Source organism: Taudactylus pleione, unplaced genomic scaffold (genome assembly GCF_031769625.1).
Source record: "Taudactylus pleione unplaced genomic scaffold, aTauple2 ptg000393l, whole genome shotgun sequence".
In the NCBI taxonomy this organism is placed as follows: Eukaryota; Metazoa; Chordata; class Amphibia; order Anura; family Myobatrachidae; genus Taudactylus; species Taudactylus pleione.
The window spans coordinates 9,079,262-9,102,489 of NW_028284794.1; the positions used below are offsets into that span (position 1 = coordinate 9,079,262).

Consider the following 23,228-nt stretch of genomic DNA (forward strand, 5'->3'; position numbering starts at 1 on the left):
CCACTAGTGCAGCTACCTTCTGGGTAACATTCTACCACTAGTGCAGCAACCTTCTGGGTAACATTCTACCACTAGTGCAGCAACCTTCTGGGTAACATTCTACCACTAGTGCAGCCACCTACTGGGTAACATCCTATAGATTGTAAGCTTGCAAGCAGGGCCCTCTTACCTCTATGTCTGTCTGTTATTACCCTGTTTTGTTCTATAAATGTTTCCAATTGTAAAGCGCAACGGAATATGCTGCGCTATATAAGAAACTGTTAATAATAATACCCCTAGTGCAGCCACCTGCTGGGTAACATTCTACCACTAGTGCAGACACCTTCTGGGAAACATTCTACCACTAGTGCAGCCACCTGCTGGGTAACATTCTACCACTAGTGCAGCCACCTGCTGGGTAACATTCTACCACTAGTGCAGACACCTTCTGGGTAACATTCTACCACTAGTGCAGCCACCTGCTGGGTAACATTCTACCACTAGTGCAGCCACCTGCTGAGTAACATTCTACCACTAGTGCAGACACCTTCTGGGTAACATTCTACCACTAGTGCAGCCACCTGCTGGGTAACATTCGATTACTAGTGCAGCCACCTGCTGGGTAACATTCTACCACTAGTGCAGCCACCTGCTGGGTAACATTCTATTACTAGTGCAGCCACCTGCTTGGTAACATTCGATTACTAGTGCAGCCACCTGCAGGGTAACATTCTACCACTAGTGCAGACACCTTCTGGGTAACATTCTACCACTAGTGCAGCCACCTGCTGGGTAACATTCTACCACTAGTGCAGCCACCTGCTGGGTAACATTCTACCACTAGTGCAGCCACCTGCTGGGTAACATTCTACCACTAGTGCAGCCACCTGCTGGGTAACATTCGATTACTAGTGCAGCCACCTGCTGGGTAACATTCTACCACTAGTGCAGCCACCTGCTGGGTAACATTCTACCACTAGTACAGCCACCTGCAGGGTAACATTCTATCACTAGTGCAGCCACCTGCAGGGTAACATTCAATTTCTATCACTAGTGCAGCCACCTGTGGGATAAAAATCTACCACTAGTGTAGCCACATGTGGGGTAACATTCTACCACTACTGCAGCCACCTGCAGGATAGCATTCTAGCACTAGTGCAGCCAGCTGTGGGGTAACATTCTATCACTAGTGCAGCAACATTCTATCACTAATGCAATCACATGCGGGGTAACGTTCTACCACTAGTGCAGCAACCTTCTGGGTAACATTCTACCACTAGTGCAGCCACCTGCAGGGTAACATTCTACCACTAGTGCAGCAACCTTCTGGGTAACATTCTACCACTAGTACAGCCACCTGCAGGGTAACATTCTACCACTAGTGCAGCCACCTGCAGGGTAACATTCTACCAATAGTGCAGCCACCTGCTGGGTAACATTCTACCACTAGTGCAGCCACCTGCTGGGTAACATTCTACCACTAGTGCAGCCACCTGCTGGGTAACATTCTACCACTAGTGCAGCCAACTGCAGGGTAACATTCTACCACTAGTGCAGCCACCTGCAGGGTAACATTCTACCACTAGTGCAGCCACCTGCAGGGTAACATTCTACCAATAGTGCAGCCACCTGCTGGGTAACACTCTAACACTAGTGCAGCCACCTGCTCAGTAACATTCTACCCCTAGTGCAGCCACGTGCTGGGTAACATTCTACCACTAGTGCAGCCACCTGCTGGGTAACATTCTACCACTAGTGCAGCCACCTGCAGGGTAACATTCTACCAATAGTGCAGCCACCTGCTGGGTAACACTCTAACACTAGTGCAGCCACCTGCTCGGTAACATTCTACCCCTAGTGCAGCCACGTGCTGGGTAACATTCTACCACTAGTGCAGCCACCTTCTGGGTAACATTCTACCACTAGTGCAGCCACCTGCAGGGTAACATTCTACCAATAGTGCAGCCACCTGCTGGGTAACACTCTAACACTAGTGCAGCCACCTGCTCGGTAACATTCTACCCCTAGTGCAGCCACGTGCTGGGTAACATTCTACCACTAGTGCAGCCACCTGCTGAGTAACATTCTACCACTAGTGCAGCCACCTGCTGGGTAACACTCTAACACTAGTGCAGCCACCTGCTCGGTAACATTCTACCCCTAGTGCAGCCACGTGCTGGGTAACATTCTACCACTAGTGCAGCCACCTGCTGGGTAACATTCTACCACTAGTGCAGACACCTGCTGGGTAACATTCTACCACTAGTGCAGACACCTTCTGGGTAACATTCTACCACTAGTTCAGCCACCTGCAGGGTAACATTCAATTTCTATCACTAGTGCAGCCAGCTGTGGGGTAACATTCTATCACTAGTGCAGCAACATTCTATCACTAATGCAATCACATGCGGGGTAACGTTCTACCACTAGTGCAGCTACCTTCTGGGTAACATTCTACCACTAGTGCAGCCACCTACTGGGTAACATTCTACCACTAGTGCAGCAACCTTCTGGGTAACATTCTACCACTAGTGCAGCAACCTTCTGGGTAACATTCTACCACTAGTGCAGCCACCTACTGGGTAACATCCTATAGATTGTAAGCTTGCAAGCAGGGCCCTCTTACCTCTATGTCTGTCTGTTATTACCCTGTTTTGTTCTATAAATGTTTCCAATTGTAAAGCGCAACGGAATATGCTGCGCTATATAAGAAACTGTTAATAATAATACCCCTAGTGCAGCCACCTGCTGGGTAACATTCTATCACTAGTGCAGCCACCTGCTGGGTAACATTCTACCACTAGTGCAGCCACCTGCTGAGTAACATTCTACCACTAGTGCAGACACCTTCTGGGTAACATTCTACCACTAGTGCAGCCACCTGCTGGGTAACATTCTACCACTAGTGCAGCCACCTGCTGAGTAACATTCTACCACTAGTGCAGACACCTTCTGGGTAACATTCTACCACTAGTGCAGCCACCTGCTGGGTAACATTCGATTACTAGTGCAGCCACCTGCTGGGTAACATTCTACCACTAGTGCAGCCACCTGCTGGGTAACATTCTATTACTAGTGCAGCCACCTGCTTGGTAACATTCGATTACTAGTGCAGCCACCTGCAGGGTAACATTCTACCACTAGTGCAGACACCTTCTGGGTAACATTCTACCACTAGTGCAGCCACCTGCTGGGTAACATTCTACCACTAGTGCAGCCACCTGCTGGGTAACATTCTACCACTAGTGCAGCCACCTGCTGGGTAACATTCTACCACTAGTGCAGCCACCTGCTGGGTAACATTCGATTACTAGTGCAGCCACCTGCTGGGTAACATTCTACCACTAGTGCAGCCACCTGCTGGGTAACATTCTACCACTAGTACAGCCACCTGCAGGGTAACATTCTATCACTAGTGCAGCCACCTGCAGGGTAACATTCAATTTCTATCACTAGTGCAGCCACCTGTGGGATAAAAATCTACCACTAGTGTAGCCACATGTGGGGTAACATTCTACCACTACTGCAGCCACCTGCAGGATAGCATTCTAGCACTAGTGCAGCCAGCTGTGGGGTAACATTCTATCACTAGTGCAGCAACATTCTATCACTAATGCAATCACATGCGGGGTAACGTTCTACCACTAGTGCAGCAACCTTCTGGGTAACATTCTACCACTAGTGCAGCCACCTGCAGGGTAACATTCTACCACTAGTGCAGCAACCTTCTGGGTAACATTCTACCACTAGTACAGCCACCTGCAGGGTAACATTCTACCACTAGTGCAGCCACCTGCAGGGTAACATTCTACCAATAGTGCAGCCACCTGCTGGGTAACATTCTACCACTAGTGCAGCCACCTGCTGGGTAACATTCTACCACTAGTGCAGCCACCTGCTGGGTAACATTCTACCACTAGTGCAGCCAACTGCAGGGTAACATTCTACCACTAGTGCAGCCACCTGCAGGGTAACATTCTACCACTAGTGCAGCCACCTGCAGGGTAACATTCTACCAATAGTGCAGCCACCTGCTGGGTAACACTCTAACACTAGTGCAGCCACCTGCTCAGTAACATTCTACCCCTAGTGCAGCCACGTGCTGGGTAACATTCTACCACTAGTGCAGCCACCTGCTGGGTAACATTCTACCACTAGTGCAGCCACCTGCAGGGTAACATTCTACCAATAGTGCAGCCACCTGCTGGGTAACACTCTAACACTAGTGCAGCCACCTGCTCGGTAACATTCTACCCCTAGTGCAGCCACGTGCTGGGTAACATTCTACCACTAGTGCAGCCACCTTCTGGGTAACATTCTACCACTAGTGCAGCCACCTGCAGGGTAACATTCTACCAATAGTGCAGCCACCTGCTGGGTAACACTCTAACACTAGTGCAGCCACCTGCTCGGTAACATTCTACCCCTAGTGCAGCCACGTGCTGGGTAACATTCTACCACTAGTGCAGCCACCTGCTGAGTAACATTCTACCACTAGTGCAGCCACCTGCTGGGTAACACTCTAACACTAGTGCAGCCACCTGCTCGGTAACATTCTACCCCTAGTGCAGCCACGTGCTGGGTAACATTCTACCACTAGTGCAGCCACCTGCTGGGTAACATTCTACCACTAGTGCAGACACCTGCTGGGTAACATTCTACCACTAGTGCAGACACCTTCTGGGTAACATTCTACCACTAGTTCAGCCACCTGCAGGGTAACATTCAATTTCTATCACTAGTGCAGCCAGCTGTGGGGTAACATTCTATCACTAGTGCAGCAACATTCTATCACTAATGCAATCACATGCGGGGTAACGTTCTACCACTAGTGCAGCTACCTTCTGGGTAACATTCTACCACTAGTGCAGCCACCTACTGGGTAACATTCTACCACTAGTGCAGCAACCTTCTGGGTAACATTCTACCACTAGTGCAGCAACCTTCTGGGTAACATTCTACCACTAGTGCAGCCACCTACTGGGTAACATCCTATAGATTGTAAGCTTGCAAGCAGGGCCCTCTTACCTCTATGTCTGTCTGTTATTACCCTGTTTTGTTCTATAAATGTTTCCAATTGTAAAGCGCAACGGAATATGCTGCGCTATATAAGAAACTGTTAATAATAATACCCCTAGTGCAGCCACCTGCTGGGTAACATTCTATCACTAGTGCAGCCACCTGCTGGGTAACATTCTACCACTAGTGCAGCCACCTGCTGAGTAACATTCTACCACTAGTGCAGACACCTTCTGGGTAACATTCTACCACTAGTGCAGCCACCTTCTGGGTAACATTCTACCACTAGTGCAGCCACCTGCTGGGTAACATTCTACCACTAGTGCAGCCACCTGCTGAGTAACATTCTACCACTAGTGCAGACACCTTCTGGGTAACATTCTACCACTAGTGCAGCCACCTGCTGGGTAACATTCGATTACTAGTGCAGCCACCTGCTGGGTAACATTCTACCACTAGTGCAGCCACCTGCTGGGTAACATTCTATTACTAGTGCAGCCACCTGCTGGGTAACATTCGATTACTAGTGCAGCCACCTGCTGGGTAACATTCTACCACTAGTGCAGCCACCTGCTGGGTAACATTCTACCACTAGTACAGCCACCTGCTGGGTAACATTCTGTTACTAGTGCAGCCACCTGCAGGGTAACATTCTACCACTAGTGCAGACACCTTCTGGGTAACATTCTACCACTAGTGCAGACACCTTCTGGGTAACATTCTACCACTAGTGCAGCCACCTGCTGGGTAACATTCTACCACTAGTGCAGCCACCTGCTGAGTAACATTCTACCACTAGTGCAGACACCTTCTGGGTAACATTCTACCACTAGTGCAGCCACCTGCTGGGTAACATTCGATTACTAGTGCAGCCACCTGCTGGGTAACATTCTACCACTAGTGCAGCCACCTGCTGGGTAACATTCTATTACTAGTGCAGCCACCTGCTGGGTAACATTCGATTACTAGTGCAGCCACCTGCTGGGTAACATTCTACCACTAGTGCAGCCACCTGCTGGGTAACATTCTACCACTAGTACAGCCACCTGCTGGGTAACATTCTGTTACTAGTGCAGCCACCTGCAGGGTAACATTCAATTTCTATCACTAGTGCAGCCACCTGTGGGATAAAAATCTACCACTAGTGTAGCCACATGTGGGGTAACATTCTACCACTAATGTAGCCATCATTCTACCACTAGTGCAGCCACTTGCAAGGTAACATTCTACCACTACTGCAGCCACCTGCAGGATAGCATTCTAGCACTAGTGCAGCCAGCTGTGGGGTAACATTCTATCACTAGTGCAGCAACATTCTATCACTAATGCAATCACATGCGGGGTAACGTTCTACCACTAGTGCAGCTACCTTCTGGGTAACATTCTACCACTAGTGCAGCCACCTACTGGGTAACATTCTACCACTAGTGCAGCAACCTTCTGGGTAACATTCTAACACTAGTGCAGCCACCTGCTGGGTAACATTCGATTACTAGTGCAGCCACCTGCTGGGTAACATTCTACCACTAGTGCAGCCACCTGCTGGGTAACATTCTATTACTAGTGCAGCCACCTGCTGGGTAACATTCGATTACTAGTGCAGCCACCTGCTGGGTAACATTCTACCACTAGTGCAGCCACCTGCTGGGTAACATTCTACCACTAGTGCAGCCACCTGCTGGGTAACATTCTACCACTAGTACAGCCACCTGCTGGGTAACATTCTGTTACTAGTGCAGCCACCTGCAGGGTAACATTCAATTTCTATCACTAGTGCAGCCACCTGTGGGATAAAAATCTACCACTAATGTAGCCATCATTCTACCACTAGTGCAGCCACTTGCAAGGTAACATTCTACCACTACTGCAGCCACCTGCAGGATAGCATTCTAGCACTAGTGCAGCCAGCTGTGGGGTAACATTCTATCACTAGTGCAGCAACATTCTATCACTAATGCAATCACATGCGGGGTAACGTTCTACCACTAGTGCAGCTACCTTCTGGGTAACATTCTACCACTAGTGCAGCCACCTACTGGGTAACATTCTACCACTAGTGCAGCAACCTTCTGGGTAACATTCTAACACTAGTGCAGCCACCTACTGGGTAACATCCTATAGATTGTAAGCTTGCAAGCAGGGCCCTCTTACCTCTATGTCTGTCTGTTATTACCCTGTTTTGTTCTATAAATGTTTCCAATTGTAAAGCGCAACGGAATATGCTGCGCTATATAAGAAACTGTTAATAATAATACCCCTAGTGCAGCCACCTGCTGGGTAACATTCTACCACTAGTGCAGACACCTTCTGGGAAACATTCTACCACTAGTGCAGCCACCTGCTGGGTAACATTCTACCACTAGTGCAGCCACCTGCTGGGTAACATTCTACCACTAGTGCAGACACCTTCTGGGTAACATTCTACCACTAGTGCAGCCACCTGCTGGGTAACATTCTACCACTAGTGCAGCCACCTGCTGAGTAACATTCTACCACTAGTGCAGACACCTTCTGGGTAACATTCTACCACTAGTGCAGCCACCTGCTGGGTAACATTCGATTACTAGTGCAGCCACCTGCTGGGTAACATTCTACCACTAGTGCAGCCACCTGCTGGGTAACATTCTATTACTAGTGCAGCCACCTGCTTGGTAACATTCGATTACTAGTGCAGCCACCTGCAGGGTAACATTCTACCACTAGTGCAGACACCTTCTGGGTAACATTCTACCACTAGTGCAGCCACCTGCTGGGTAACATTCTACCACTAGTGCAGCCACCTGCTGGGTAACATTCTACCACTAGTGCAGCCACCTGCTGGGTAACATTCTACCACTAGTGCAGCCACCTGCTGGGTAACATTCGATTACTAGTGCAGCCACCTGCTGGGTAACATTCTACCACTAGTGCAGCCACCTGCTGGGTAACATTCTACCACTAGTTCAGCCACCTGCTGGGTAACATTCGATTACTAGTGCAGCCACCTGCAGGGTAACATTCTATCACTAGTGCAGCCACCTGCTGGGTAACATTCTACCACTAGTGCAGCCACCTGCTGGGTAACATTCTACCACTAGTACAGCCACCTGCTGGGTAACATTCTACCACTAGTGCAGCCACCTGCTGGGTAACATTCTATTACTAGTGCAGCCACCTGCTGGGTAACATTCTACCACTAGTACAGCCACCTGCTGGCTAACATTCTACCACTAGTGCAGCCACCTGCTGGGTAACATTCTATTACTAGTGCAGCCACCTGCTGGGTAACATTCTACCACTAGTGCAGCCACGTGCTGGGTAACACTCTAACACTAGTGCAGCCACCTGCTTGGTAACATTCTATCACTAGTGCAGCCACCTGCTGGGTAACATTCTACCACTAGTGCAGCCACCTGCTGAGTAACATTCTACCACTAGTGCAGACACCTTCTGGGTAACATTCTACCACTAGTTCAGACACCTTCTGGGTAACATTCTACCACTAGTGCAGCCACCTGCTGGGTAACATTCTACCACTAGTGCAGCCACCTGCTGAGTAACATTCTACCACTAGTGCAGACACCTGCTGGGTAACATTCTACCACTAGTGCAGCCACCTGCTGGGTAACATTCAATTTCTATCACTAGTGCAGCCACCTGTGGGATAAAAATCTACCACTAGTGTAGCCACATGTGGGGTAACATTCTACCACTAATGTAGCCATCATTCTACCACTAGTGCAGCCACTTGCAAGGTAACATTCTATCACTACTGCAGCCACCTGCAGGGTAGCATTCTAGCACTAGTGCAGCCAGCTGTTGGGTAACAATCTACTACTAGTGCAGGCACCTGTGGGGTAAAATTCTACCACAAGTGTAGCCTCCTGTGAGATAACATTCTATTACAAGTGCAGCCACCTGTGAGATAACATTCTATTACAAGTGCAGCCACCTGTAGGGTAACATTCTACCGCTAGTACAGCCACATGTGGGGTAAGATTATACCGCAAGTGCAAGCATCTGCAGGATAACATTCTTTTACAAGTTCAGCCACCTGTAGGGTAACATTCTTTCCCTGATACAGCGTCCTGTGGGGTGGCATTCTATCACTAGTGCAGGCACCTGCAGGATAACATTCTGTTACAAGTGCAGCCACCTGTAGTGTAACATTCTATCACTGATGCAGCCACATGTGGGATAGCATTCTATCCTTAGTGCAGCCTTCTGTGGGGTAACATTCTATCCCTAGTACAGCCTCCTGTGGGGTAGCATTCTATCCCTAGTACAGCCTCCTGTGGGGTAACATTCTATCCCTAGTACAGCCTCCTGTGGGGTAGCATTCTACCACTAGTGCAGCCTCCTGTGGGTTAACATTCTATCCCTAGTACAGCCTCCTGTGGGGTAGCATTCTATCCCTAGTACAGCCTCCTGTGGGGTAACATTCTATCCCTAGTACAGCCTCCTGTGGGGTAACATTCTATCCCTAGTACAGCCTCCTGTGGGGTAGCATTCTACCACTAGTGCAGACACCTGCAGGATAACATTCTATTACAAGTGCAGCCACCTGTAGGGTGACATTCTATCCCTGTTGCAGCCTCATGTGGAGTAACATTCTACCGCTAGTGCAGCCACCACTGGGGTGATATCTTGATTGGTATATTCACTTCTGGAATATAATTCTGCCACATGTTGTCCTGACATTAGTGCAGCCATCTCTGAGATATTTTGGAGTTAGCGCAGCCACCCCTGTGGTGTCATCAGGATACATAACATATCGGCAGCTAGAATATTGACATACGCATAATGTTGATACGTACTGTACGTATGTCGACAAGTTCAATGTCGGTGTGTAACATGTCATCACTGCCATAATGTCGACATGTTCACAATTTTGACATCTAACGCTAACCCTAATATTAAATGTTGATATGTTGTATGCGGACATTTTGACCATTATGTAATTTTCCAGATGTCGACATCATAAAATTTGACATTATGGTGTCAACATGATGAAAGTCGACATAGTAAGTGCCGACTTCGTAAAAGCGAGAAGGTGGTGCTTGGTGTGGTAACATCTGCTGTTTCTTGTCACAGGAGAATGAAGCTATGTCAGCTCTACAGGATACGAATGCTGGGTTTGGGCCTCGTTATTATTTTGACCATTGGATTTACAATTCAGCTTCTGGGTATCCACCTTATCAACAGGTGAGTGAGTGACTAACCTGCTCTGTTCCATAAATGTCATTGTACATCCCCATGTAACAGCCGGCGAGTTGGCAGCACAGGCGTGATTATGGCGAATTAGCCCGTAGATTTAAAGCGGTAACCAACCTGGTTTTGACTTTTAAAATATGGCCTTAAATCTAGCGACTATGGGCGTGATTCAGATTTGTACGCTAATCGGCATTCTGGGTAACTCTATGGCACCAGTAAAACTGCATACAAAGACGCACTCACTGGTCTGACACGCCTATAAAACGGTTGCGACACGCCCACGTTTTCCTAACCACTCCTCCATTACCAACTACAAATGGTCCCTTAAATATTCACCAGCTGATTAACAAGGAACGCATACATAGATTGTATTCAGTATTTTCATTTCTATATATACACATATACACTCAATTTAATACTATAAAAGTGCACTTAGGGGTCTATTTACTAAGCAGTGTTAGGAGACAGAGTGAAAAGTGATAAGGTACCAGCCAATCAGCTCCCAACTGTCATTTTTCAAACACAGCCTGTGAGATGACAGTTGGGAGCTGATTGGCTGGTACCTTATCACTTTTCACTCTGTCTCCTAACACTGCTTAGTAAATAGACCCCTCAGTATTAGTACAAAACTGCTTCTTTTTTCCTGCTGAAGAAACCGCCACCCTACACGGCGGAGGAACGCATAAAGGACCAGGGACTATTTCACCGATGTGCAGCTGCTCCGTATTATATTTACACTTGTCCACCAGCCGGAGAACTCCAGTACCCTGCATGCTGCTATACCAGCCAGAGGTCCGTATAAATGGATATAATTCCTCTCTCAGTGGTATGACGGCACCGTGAGCTATCGGTACCTGACACCCAGAGATCAGAGCCTGAGCACCGGGAGCGGTAAGAGCAGGTTACAAAAGACATTGGGCCTGATTCAGAGCCACTCGTAAGTGGCAGCTCGTTCGCTCCGAGCGATGTTTGGCCAACTGCACATGCATACGGATCGTTATACGCATGCGCGAACCAGTCAGTGCGGTCGAAATTCATGTGCTCGCAAAATAGCGAATGCCTGAAAATTTGAGTGACAGAAAGAGGCGTATGTGGGTGGTAACAGGGGAAGGTGCTTGAAAACGGGGAGTGGAGATCAGATCGCAGGCGTGCTTAAAGGTCAAAGCGGGCATTTTATGGGTGTGCATAATTAAAACAGCAGCGTCATTGACCACGTCACTGGGTTATTTTATAGCCAGAACTGCTCGCAAAGTTGTGGTAGCGAAAACCGACCACAAGAATAGCGAGCAGTTCATACCCTGGTCGATGTACTCGATTAATCTAATAAATAGTGGACATGACGTAGGATGCGAGCGGCCAGGGGGCGTAGTTTCCCAAAAAATGTCTGCAAGTTTTGTTCGCTCGTTCAGACCTAGAGGCGTGAACAGACCGCAAACAGCGAACGGTTGATTTGAATAGCCACCCCTATTTTCAGGACGAGCGAGCGCTAATTGCGTCCGGCTCTGAATCAGGCCCATTGTTCTTGGACTGAAATTAACATATACCGCACAAACCGGGTGAGCTAAAAACTGAGATTGAGGGCTTTACATGTAAAAGCAAAACTGGAGACAAAAGAACTAACCTGGCAATAAGTATTGTAGAGACAAAAGGCTAAAGTGATAGAGATGTTGCAATAACTACATCAGCTGCATAAGTTGGATTTATTATCTGAATTTTAAGTATTCTTTCATTGTTTTTTATGTTTTGTACTAATACTAAGTGCACTTTTATAGTATTAGATTGAGTGTATAGGTGTATATATAGAAATTAAATACTGAATACAATCCACGTATGCTCTCCTTGTCGATATACTCAGCTGGTGAATATTTAAGGATTACTCAGTAGGAGCTACAGTCACACTCATCGTATACATTTTATATTAGAGATATATATTCTCAGAAATCATTTTAAATTGTTTAAGCGCCTGAATATTGATAATTGAATGGTACAAATGGTCCCTAACTGTCAATTACTCGGCGCCAAAATCCTCTCTGCAGGCAACACCGCAGAGGCACCGGGAAGCATGCGCCGTGCCACTTAGGCACAAAACCATTGGCCACCTGCGTAAATAATGGCATAGCTTTGAACCCTGATTCAGGCCCAATACTGACTGAATCGCACCCGTGCCACCCACTCTCCGGCTATTACATTTGAGCCGGTGACCCCTTTGCCTATGCCATGCTAGACTGCAAACGCTGCATATTAAATAGTAACTAGTAGGTTTATCCCACTGGCTCTCACAACTGATGGCGTGTGACGGAGGCCACATACTATCATAGGCAAACGCAGGGGGGGGGGTTCTGTCTACATGGAAATCGCCCTCCCCAGCACACACCATGACCACAATAGAAATAGTAATATAATACAATGTTACTAGCGCTGCATGTTCTTCTCAGTATCACAAATGAAATGATTAGCAACACCTGTGGATCTTTTAAAATGTGTTAGCCAGTAATAAATTTACCTGTGCACCAACCAGGAGATGTGGAAAACATGCACTGCTATAGACCATCAATAGGGTTAATTATTAATACTGTATAGTAATACACTATCCAGTACATAAGGAGACCGATATGTACATATATGTCCAGGGCAGGTTCTTCTGCCGCTCCCCCAGACTCCCGGACTTCTCCCATGCTCTGGAATGGAGCCCACATCTGAAATAAAACATTCAGCTCAGGCAGGATGGACCTACTGCCGCATCTAATGGCATACTGTGATCGCTGGTCCTGTATATGCTGGAATTATTACACAAAATATACTTTGTATGACGCATATTAAAGCTGGATAAGTGCTAATTATGCCCTCTTCATGGACTGGCCACACTCGCTCTAAAATCAGGCATTTGGAAACCCCCCCTCTAGAAATCCTGCATTTGCCACTGTCCTATGGGACTAAATAGATATATTTTCCCCAAGTCGCTGGCAGTCTTCCTATGTTACGTCGTGAGAGTATTTCCCTAATGTATAGGCGATCCCAGGAGATGAGGGGCGACGTTCCTAAACATCTGGGAAAAGGGAGTCTTGGACAGAGGAAGGAGACTTTCTATGTTCTATTATGAGATTAAGTTAAACAATGAATTAATATTGCATAGCTATGTAATGTACAGTGCGGGGAAGAGGTGTACAATCCTTGTGTCCTTTCTTCCAATGTTTGTATATACCGTACCTAGATCCATCCATTGTACATTTTACTTTAACAAGTTGCCTAGTCCCTGAAGCAGAGAAGCCTTCCTGTAGCATTGTGATGTCACCACCAAGCTTTGCGGTAGAATGATGCGCAGTGTTAGGCTGGACGTAAACTTAGCGACTTAATTGGTGCCCAAAAGTTCACTCGATTTCATCAGACCATAGATTCCTCCGTCACTTTATTGAAATCCACATTTTAATTGCAGATTTCAAATGGAAACAGTGATCATAGTGCCTGGCTCAGCACGGATCGCACGGCTGCGTTCGCATGCACCCGCTAGCTGCGAAAATATGCTAATGAATGCAATCACACGGCAACCGCAGCACTATACCAAGACGCCCATCACTGTATAAAGCCGCCCACTTCCCATGACACGCATTCGCCAGTCAGCGAAAACATCGGTAACATTAAGTAACATCGGAACCATCCGCACAGTTGTGGTTGACCTGACCCTGCCTCACAAACTGCTAAACGTCCTGTCGCCATCAAGATCTCTGTCAGCGTATACAATCACATAATCGCTTAATTATGCACGCCCCTGTAACGGCACCCAAACGCACAGGCGCGATTGCGTTCCTTCGGCCACCCCCACATATCTACTCCCAAACGGTGACTTCATGTCAATCACTATGTGATTGGACTGCGTGCTCTCTGCGATCACTTCCCGGTCGCAGCGGACGGTTTGCGCGCACACACTGCGATGCATACGAATGCGCAGAGCACAAACATCGGCCAGCTGCTTGCAAACGCAGCCCTGTGATCCAACCTGAATTAGGCCCATAGTCACATAGTGATCATTTAAAAGATCACATGGATGTATTCTTGGACATAGCTTGCGATAAATCTCTGTCCTGGCGAATTCCAACGCACACTTCTCACTGCATTTTTCGGGGAAAAAAATACAGTGAGGTGTTTTTCACGAAATCTGCTCCAAATTGCCCTTCAATACATTAATGTGATAGTAAAATAATGTGAAAAGGGCGTGAAAAGACCTTTTTTTTTCACTTTTGTTTTTGTAAAAATAATATTGATAAATAGGGAGGAATATGTTAGGGTCTCCCACATTCTGGCCAGCTATAGGCGAGATACAGTGAGAGTTTCCTTCAACAATGGTTTCTCTTGTTTCTACTCTTCTATGAAGCGATCATTTGTGAAGTGTTATTGTTGTCCCTTGGACAGTTTCTCCCATCTCTACACTGGAATATTATGGGGTCTATTTACTAAGTAGTGTTAGGAGACAGAGTGAAAAGTGATAAAGTACCAGCCAATCAGCTCCCAACTGTCATTTCACAGGCTGTGTTTGAAAAATGACAGTTGGGAGCTGATTGGCTGGTACCTTATCACTTTTCACTCTGTCTCCTAACACTGCTTAGTAAATAGACCCCATAACTTTATCACAGTTGTCCATCTGCAAAAAGTGGATGTCGGCATTGTGCCTGTCGACAGTCACAATGACTACATTACGTCATGTCGTTATTCTGTCATTGTGGTCGTCGATGTGTCAACAACATTCTGGTGTGAAGATTCTGGTGTCAACATTCTGAATGTATAACTTCTAGACAAATTCAGATTTGTGCCATATTTTATTTCTGTCTGTGGGTCTTGACAGTGTTGTGGGAGCTATTACTAGTCATTGAGATTTTCTCATATACAGTTCCTCATTGGTGCTTTAGTAAATGACCGTAAGCCTGAATCAGAGTTGTACGCCACTACCATTGTACTACTTTCATCTTTCATGGACTTTTGTCCAGGAATGATGATGTTTGTCCATGAAAGATGACGTTTTGCCTCTTTCCGAGACCCAATTTTTGGCGGGAAATTTCAAACCTATCCGAGCCTGCACATCCCTTGATGTAAGCAAGTAAAAATGTAATATTTCTGCATTTCTTTGCCTTAATGTCTAAATATAAATATATGTGCTGACCTGTATACTGAGATGTAAATGTCTGTACTCCATTGCCAGGTCCCCTCAGACAGCTGACCTGCGCCAGGTGTTTGCTGAGCCTCCATCGTCTCCTCGGACATGCCAGGCTAAAAGACACATTGTGTTTCTCAAGACGCACAAAACAGCCGGGAGCACCATACTGAACCTACTGCACCGATATGGAGACAGGAACGGCTTGATCTTCGCTTTGCCTTTCAAATACCAGTTCAACTACCCCAATCTCTTCCACTCTCGCAGGGTTAAGGGGTTCAATTCCCCTACGAGGCCGCCCTACGACATCCTGTGTCACCACATGCGCTTTAACCTGCCGGAGGTAACGTCCCGGACTTGTGTTCTTCTATAATGATATTGTCATCATGTAAACCGTACTGAACGCAAGCGGCCTGAATCTGAGTCGCAATGCCAGTCCAAGTGCGCGTGCGTCGGTGCCTGCATTCGCATGTCTGCGGAGGGTTCTCTGCTACGCTGGATACGTCTCTAGGTGGCAACTGGGCAGCAGCAGCAATGTGACAGCTCGCAAGAGAAGCGCGTTGTGGGCGTGTAGCCAGAATTACTTGCTATTCTGAGTCTCGCACATGCGCAGCGGGCAACAGATTCTGAGGGATCTTCTGCACATGGCATGGGGTAGGTGACAGTGCCGATGTTAATGATGGTGGCAGCTGTAACGAACAGAAGAGTGGAAAGGTGCCATCGCACAACTGCTTATGTTTCAGAATCCGAGCGTATGATCACATAAGCATTGACCCACTCAGAATCAGGCCCCATTTCTCTACACTGGCGAAGCCAACTTCTTATACATATTTGTATACTTAGAAGAGCTGGATGCATTTCGCCACTGAATGCCTGTATAAAAGCATCGCACACTTATATTACGTAGGTATTTTACGTCGGATGTATTTCAGGGTGGTAGAATTTGTGCCGTACGCGTGTCCCCTGTAAGTCTGTGAACATGTGCCTAATATTGGGGCACAGACAATACCATACTAGCCTACACTCCAGGAAGTCACGGGAGGCTCGGGAAGCCCCACGCACCCCCGGAAGCGTAGGCAGATCTCTCGCATCCAGTCCACTTCCCAGTGAAGCGAGCAGAATGGAGAGGTTTCATGGGAAATTTGCGGGTCTGCGAGGAGGAGGCGGGGTTGTCATTTAGCCCCGCCTCCCTCATCGTGGACCCGCGATGAGGACGGGCGGGGCCTAATTATATCACCAGTCCGGCCCCGACCTCCGAATAGCTCTCCAGGCTGCTCCCAGGAAAGATGGAAACAAAGTCGGTAGTATGGACAATACTGGACCGTGTTCCTGAACGCAGTTCCAAATCGGTTGCAAATGACCGATAGTTTGGGGGCTGTGCCGCAGTGTGCATGTGCCCTTAATGCTGCAACATGATTGACATGCTGCATGAGTTTGGGGGAGGAGATGAGGCGTGTAGTCCAGCCTTACCGACTTTTAGATTTTCCTCTATGGGAAACAGCAGAGGAGATGTAGGTGGCGGCGATGGGAGGGGGTGGGGGGGGATGTAGCAATTTCTGCGTATTTAAGGCAAGTATGGTGCAGTCTCCGTTTTGGGGGGGTGACGAAGCCAGTGGCTGCGTCCTCGGAAGCAGTTTCATTGCCCGCGGCTGCATAGTTTTCTTAAGTAACCAATGGTCGCAACGTTGATCCAATTCTGCATTGTCGGATGCAGCCAGCGGGTCTGAGAAGCTGGCAGTGGGTGTGTTTTTATAGAAGATGCCTCCTGGGGCTTTAGCAGATTGTTGCACAAACACTGTATACAAATCAGGCCCAGTGTTAGCAGGAAATGCTGCAGTCAGTGCAGCAGACAATGGCCCTCATTCAGACCCACTCGCGAGCTCCGTCGTGTGCATGCGCGAGACGCGACGAGCGTAGGACTTTCCTTCGCTCGTAGTGTCTCATCAAAGGGGGCGTGCTGTCGATGTTGACTGACAGCACGCCGCCTTTGGTGGGCGTGCCGGGGGCGTGCCTGCCAGACGGAGGCGTTCCCAAGGGAACGCCTACCATCTGAAGCCGGCCCCACTGACATCACTAGTGATCACTAGTGATGTCAGTGGGAGTGATTTTGGCTCTGATAGAGCCGAAATCACTCCTGGCCTTGCGGTTGAAAAACTCAACCGCAGGCTTTTGCTCACAGTGGCGATGGTCGCGATGGTCAAGACCATCGCGACCATCATCCTGCACACTCGTATATGCTGTGGGTGGTGACCCACAGCTATACGAGCGTCCAGGAGGACGCTCCATATTAATGGAGGTGGGCCCTGATTCAGAGCGAGCGCTCTGGTCAGAGCGTCTGGCTCTGAATCAGAGCCAATATACTGTCAACATTCTGCGTGTTACCACACCCCATGTCCAAACTGAAATCTAAATTGCAGTGTAAAAATAAAGCTGCCCAGTATTTGTGGGCTGCATGCAGAAGCAGCCAGTATTTACCCTGCATGCAAAAAATAATAACAACTGTGGGCCTGATTCAGCTTGGATCGCAGTTGCTAATATGCACGCAATCGGCTAATTGTTGCGTTCGGCGTATGCATCGCAGTGCGAGAGTGCAAACCTGTGACTGCGATCTGGACTGCAGTGGCTATGCAGAACCATCGCAGAGTGATTGACAGGAAGCGCCCTTTGTGAATGGAAACGAGGGAGGGAGGTCGGCCGAACGTAGGCGTGCCAGTGCGTTTCAATGGCGTTGCAGGGGCTTGCATAAATTAGCCACTGAGATGCCCTACGCAGCCTGAGGACTCATTCAGGGGTATTCAATATGGGAGCGAAAACTCAGTTTTTGCGTAAATTTTGCACCTATGACGTCATTATCGCAGGTTCGAAAAGTCTTTGATAAAAAATGGGGATAACTTTTCACCATTGAATAGGTGTCGAAAAAAAGTTCAGAATTGGGGTTTAGGGGTACAGGCTTAAAAAAAATAGCCTGCACCCCTGGGAATGACATTTAAAAAAGAACTGTGTCAAAAAAAGTTAAAAAAAAAAATAGGGACACCCCAAAAAATTTATTTAAAAATTGGGGTGAAAAAAAAAATGGGAAAAAATTGTTTAACAATAGGGAAATAGGTTCAGGGCTATTCTGCAAGGATGCGGTACGTGTTTTCTAGAATAGATTATTAGCGGCAGGTGCACAATTGCAGAATTTTTAAAAACTGACTTTAGGGACATCAAAATATGCTAGTACCCATTTTCATGTACCCCAAATTTGATGGGACCACTTAAAAAAAACGAAAAAAATAACCTAAATGCTCTTCTGCATCACTTCTTCAATGTCGGGAAAAAACACCTGCTGCGGCTATTTAAATCCCCCAACTTTCATTTAAAGGCTAAAACGGGGGTACCCATAGTGATCCCCCATGTTTTTACAACTTTAGGGGGGTCCTACAATTTTTTTAAGGAAAATTTCGTAACTTTATGCAAATCCCACTTCGCAGGCTCCCGTTTTCGTTTCATATTGAATGCGGGGATAAGCAGGCGCACGCCCGATACTTTATCCCAGGTAAAAGCTCCGATATGAAATGTAAACTTCGACAGCAAAGTTTACATTTCATATTGAATTCCCCTCAAAGTGTGCGCTGAAGTTAGCAATTTCTGATTAAGGTCAGAGCTTGTGCAAGTGTGCGTGAGGCTGCGATGGTGCTCTATTGTACCAATGGTTTTGCAGTTTTGCTATACATTACGGATGTGTGGTAAGTAAAGTGGGTGTCCTTATATAGTGCTGCGAGTGCATAGCGATCGCAATGTATTAGCAGTGGATTAGCATTTTCACAGTTGAACTGCGTGCGTAAACGCAGCTGGGATCCGTAGTGGTACAGGCCCTGTATTTGCGCCCTTGCATTATGGTTTGTCCTGGTGCAAAGTTATTTGCTGTGTTTTATTGCTTGGCTCTGAATCAGATGTCCCTTCCACATGCGAGAAGCTCGTGGTTCTCACTAACTTGATTAATTTGATTGAGAAATATATATATATAGATATCCATCAATCAGGTCCCATTAAACATGCAGAAACACTACTTTTCTAATTTTTTTAGTAACCGGCCCATTCATTACTAGGGGCTCAATGGGGCTGCCTAATATTCAGTAACATCCAAAGACTGAATGTATTTGGGTTTGCCTGTGGGAACATTCACCGTACTCACATGGCACTGGTTCCTGGAGCCTCGCTACTTCCTTTTGGAAAGAGTGCCCATTTGTGCAGAGGGATCCTCCGCTCACTCCGCAGCAAATACACGTTTATGCCTTAACTTTGCTTTCTTTGATTTTCAAATGCCACAAAACATAATCCCCTCAATACTGTCTTCAGAACTGGTGGTGCCTCAGATGTGTCTCCGGTACCTCCAGCCTGCAGCAGCAGCAAACACGTGCCAATAATTCCCGATCAGACAGCGCACGTTCAGACGGCCTGTGGTTCAGAAGGGTTCCTCCTATTGGCTTCTTTGTTTCATGTGACAGCTGGGGTTACGGGGTGTAATCTCGGTAACGATGACATGTGAGGAGCTACATCATCTGTGCACATCATTACTCAGGGGCCTATTCATCAAACGATAAATAGCCCGGTATAACCATGCGGAAACGCTAGAGGTTATCGGGCCATTCATCATCAGAGGACAGAGTAGGACCACCTGATATTCTGCAAACTCCGAAAACTGACAGAACAAGCGTCATCTTCAGATGGTGCTTGTTCTCGGATCCCTGCTCCTTCCTATGGAAAGGAGTTCCCGGGATGCGAAAAGAGATCCGAGTGGATCCCTCCTCCACCTCCTCACTACCTCCCCGGCGGCTTTGCGAATGTGTGACCTCTGGTCACACATGTGTAGACGCGCCGACGGGGGAGAGGTAGGTAATGCATCTACTTCTGTAACTGCGCTAATAACCGCGGGGACAACTGCTTTTTGGAGCAGCTGTCCCAGCACCAGAGCAAATGGCCATTTTCCTGGTGACTTGCGCATGCACTATAGACTCTGGGCACACTGTAGTGCCCAGAGTCTATCAGTGCACTGCCAGCTGCCAGACTGAGTGGCCGGGGCCCGTGACGGAGACTGCACACAGGCCCCCTCCTCTCTATAAACGCCCCTGCCCTAACTGTCAGCATTCTGAGAATTTCGACACTTCTCATGGTGACATTTCAGATATCGGCATTGTGAACATTCTGAAGAGGTCAACATGGTGCCTGTCGACATCGTGGTGTCAACATTATGAATGTAACTGTCGATCATGTGACCTGATCCCATTAGAAAGGCTATCCCCCTTCCATTTCATTATTTCTCTCTCTTCCTCCATATTATTATTTTCCCTTCACCTTGATGGATTGTAGGCAAGTTTGGACAGGGCCAACTTTCCAGTGTCACGGCCTACAGTTTGCGTCCAACGCAAGACACTGAGTATACGTCACTAAAAAAACCGCTGGTACCTTGTAAGTAAAGGATAATAATAGTAACATGTGACTACCAAGATGTACTGCATAAGTAGTAGAAATCTCCAGTATGTCTTACAGAACAATATACATAGCCAGTCTAGCTGACGCTAGTCATTGTGCATATATGCCATAGAATAATTACACCAGAATGTGTATAAAGCAAAGTTTTGCTTTGTTTTTTTCAGGTACGGAAGGTCATGCCGTCAGACTCCTTCTATTTTACCATTCTTCGGGATCCAGCCACCATGGCCGAGTCCTCCTTCTCCTACTATCGTTCTGTGTCGTCCGCTTTCAAGAAGGCGCCTAATTTCAAAGCTTTTATTTCCCATCCGTCCAACTACTATCAACAGGGAGAGAGGTCGAACCAATATGCCCGAAACCCATTGTGGTTTGATCTAGGATTTAACCCAGATGCCCCATTTACAGAAGTCCTGGCAAAAGCAGGGGCTCGGGCAGTGGAGGGGACTTTCAGCTTGGTCCTTCTAGCTGAGCACTTTGATGAATCCATGATTCTTCTAAAAGAGGAGCTGTGTTGGGAGCTTGATGATGTTGTGACCTTTAAACTCAACATCCGTGGGGCCTCAAGGCCACTGGAGCAAAGAGAAGTAGAGCAATTGAGGGCTTGGAATGCTCTGGACTGGTATCTCTATTCCCACTTTAACCGTACATTCTGGGAAAAGGTGGAACGTTTTGGGAAGGAAAAGATGAACAATGAGGTGAGCAGGTTGAGGGAAAGGAGACAGCAGTTGGCTGAAGTTTGCCTTGAGGGCTTGGAGCCTGTTGGAGCAGAAGACATTAAAGAAGAAGCTATTAAGCCCTTCCAGTTTGGACAGGAGAAGATCCTAGGGTGGGTTATAAGGAGAAATCTTCCACCCAATTTCCATACACGATGTGTTAAAATGGTGACTCCAGAGTTGCAGTACAAGGATCTTTTAGATGCACATCAGTTTCCAGCAGGGTCACAAAATGGGTCAGAACTAGCTGTTACTCTTGCACGGGCCATTGGTCGGTGAGAGGACCACAGGTGACCTCATCATCTTTATTACAAAAAGAAGGCTGGGTAATACCTTCCTTCATCACCTCCTTTCAGGTCTCAAAGTACGGTGGCAAGATCTCAGAGGACATACGGAACGTGTGGCAAGATCTCAGAGGACACACGGAACGTATGGCAAACTCCTGTGTGGTAGAGGACGCACTGACAATCACAATGATAGTGCCGAGTGTTTAAGACTTGCACTAATTCCAAAAAACTGGAAGTCAACTGTGGAGCAGAAAAACAAATCAACAGAATATATTCACTGACTGACACTTTGGGCGTGACTGAGAATCCAACATAAAAATTATGATGTAATGCGTCCACATAAAAAGGCACTCCTAAACTTTTATCTCAAAGACTGTGGTCTTAAAATATGCGCAAAAATAAATCTATTGTGTCGGCACAAACGTGCATCGGTCATCGCCGTCATCGTCACCTTGGATACTTGCATCATGTCTGTGGTGCTCCAAAATACGACTTTGAAAAGGCGTATCCTAAGGATAGGTGTGGTTGACTTGCATTTCCGTGTCACTACTGTACTGAAATTCCCAGAACCCTCATCCCCAAGATCAAGTGGACACAAGTATAATATACGCTAAACTAAGTACGGTCATAAGGTGTGTATACATGCGCACTGCAACAATATTTAGGGGAGCTGCATTTTCAAGTCATGCAAGTGGACTTACATCCAACTGAAACCAGGCTCTATACGGTCAATAGGTCATGTTGTGCAGGTACTGCTACAGTCAATGATCGATTATGGTACATGATAATGGCCTGTTAGGGGCAAGAATTAAAAATCTCTTGACTGAGACCACCAGATTGGTGGTCCTTACCTCACTGAGATTGACTTTTACTGAGTGTTTCTTATTAACATTGCTGTAAATGAAAGCGTAGGTACTCCCAGTTATGTGTGGCCAGGTGATGATTGCAGTGCCAGATAATAATCCTATAGAAATTGGCAGGGTCATAATCAGGCATGGCGGAAAATCAAGTTGGTAGATGACAGCTGTCAGGCCATGTACCTAGCGACCGGCTGCAATGACACCAGGGGGTAAATATACTAAGATGGGAGTTCTATTAAGAAGTGATGTTGCCCATAGCAACCAATCAGATTCTACTTCTCATTTATCTAGCACCTTCTAGAAGATAATACCTGGAATCTGGTTGCTATGGGCAACATCACTTCTTAATAGAACTCCCGTCTTATAAATTCACCCCCAGGTGTGATGTGGTCACTTTGCCCATGAGGCAAGTGGGTCATTATTTTCCAGTACGACCACCCACATTTGTGCAATAATTATACAATGATCCTGTCTCTTGACCGTTAGATCACAAAGTGGGATTGGCTCATGCGGGCCACCATACTATAATATGCGTCTACCACCAGAAGCTATGCATTTA

General features: G+C 47.1%; 1 protein-coding gene across 1 annotated transcript in view; it reads left to right on the plus strand.

Annotated features, from left to right (window-relative positions):
* Window positions 1-22,889, plus strand: part of GAL3ST4 (galactose-3-O-sulfotransferase 4) — a 44,570-nt gene extending 21,681 nt beyond the window's left edge. Inside the window, exons 2-4 of the mRNA XM_088446038.1 lie at window positions 10,072-10,182; window positions 15,383-15,677; window positions 20,974-22,889. Coding sequence (XP_088302164.1) covers window positions 10,072-10,182; window positions 15,383-15,677; window positions 20,974-21,801 — 1,234 coding nt within the window. The 3' untranslated portion in view covers window positions 21,802-22,889. The remainder of the gene's footprint in view (window positions 1-10,071; window positions 10,183-15,382; window positions 15,678-20,973) is intronic.
* The last annotated feature ends 339 nt before the right edge of the window (window positions 22,890-23,228 follow it).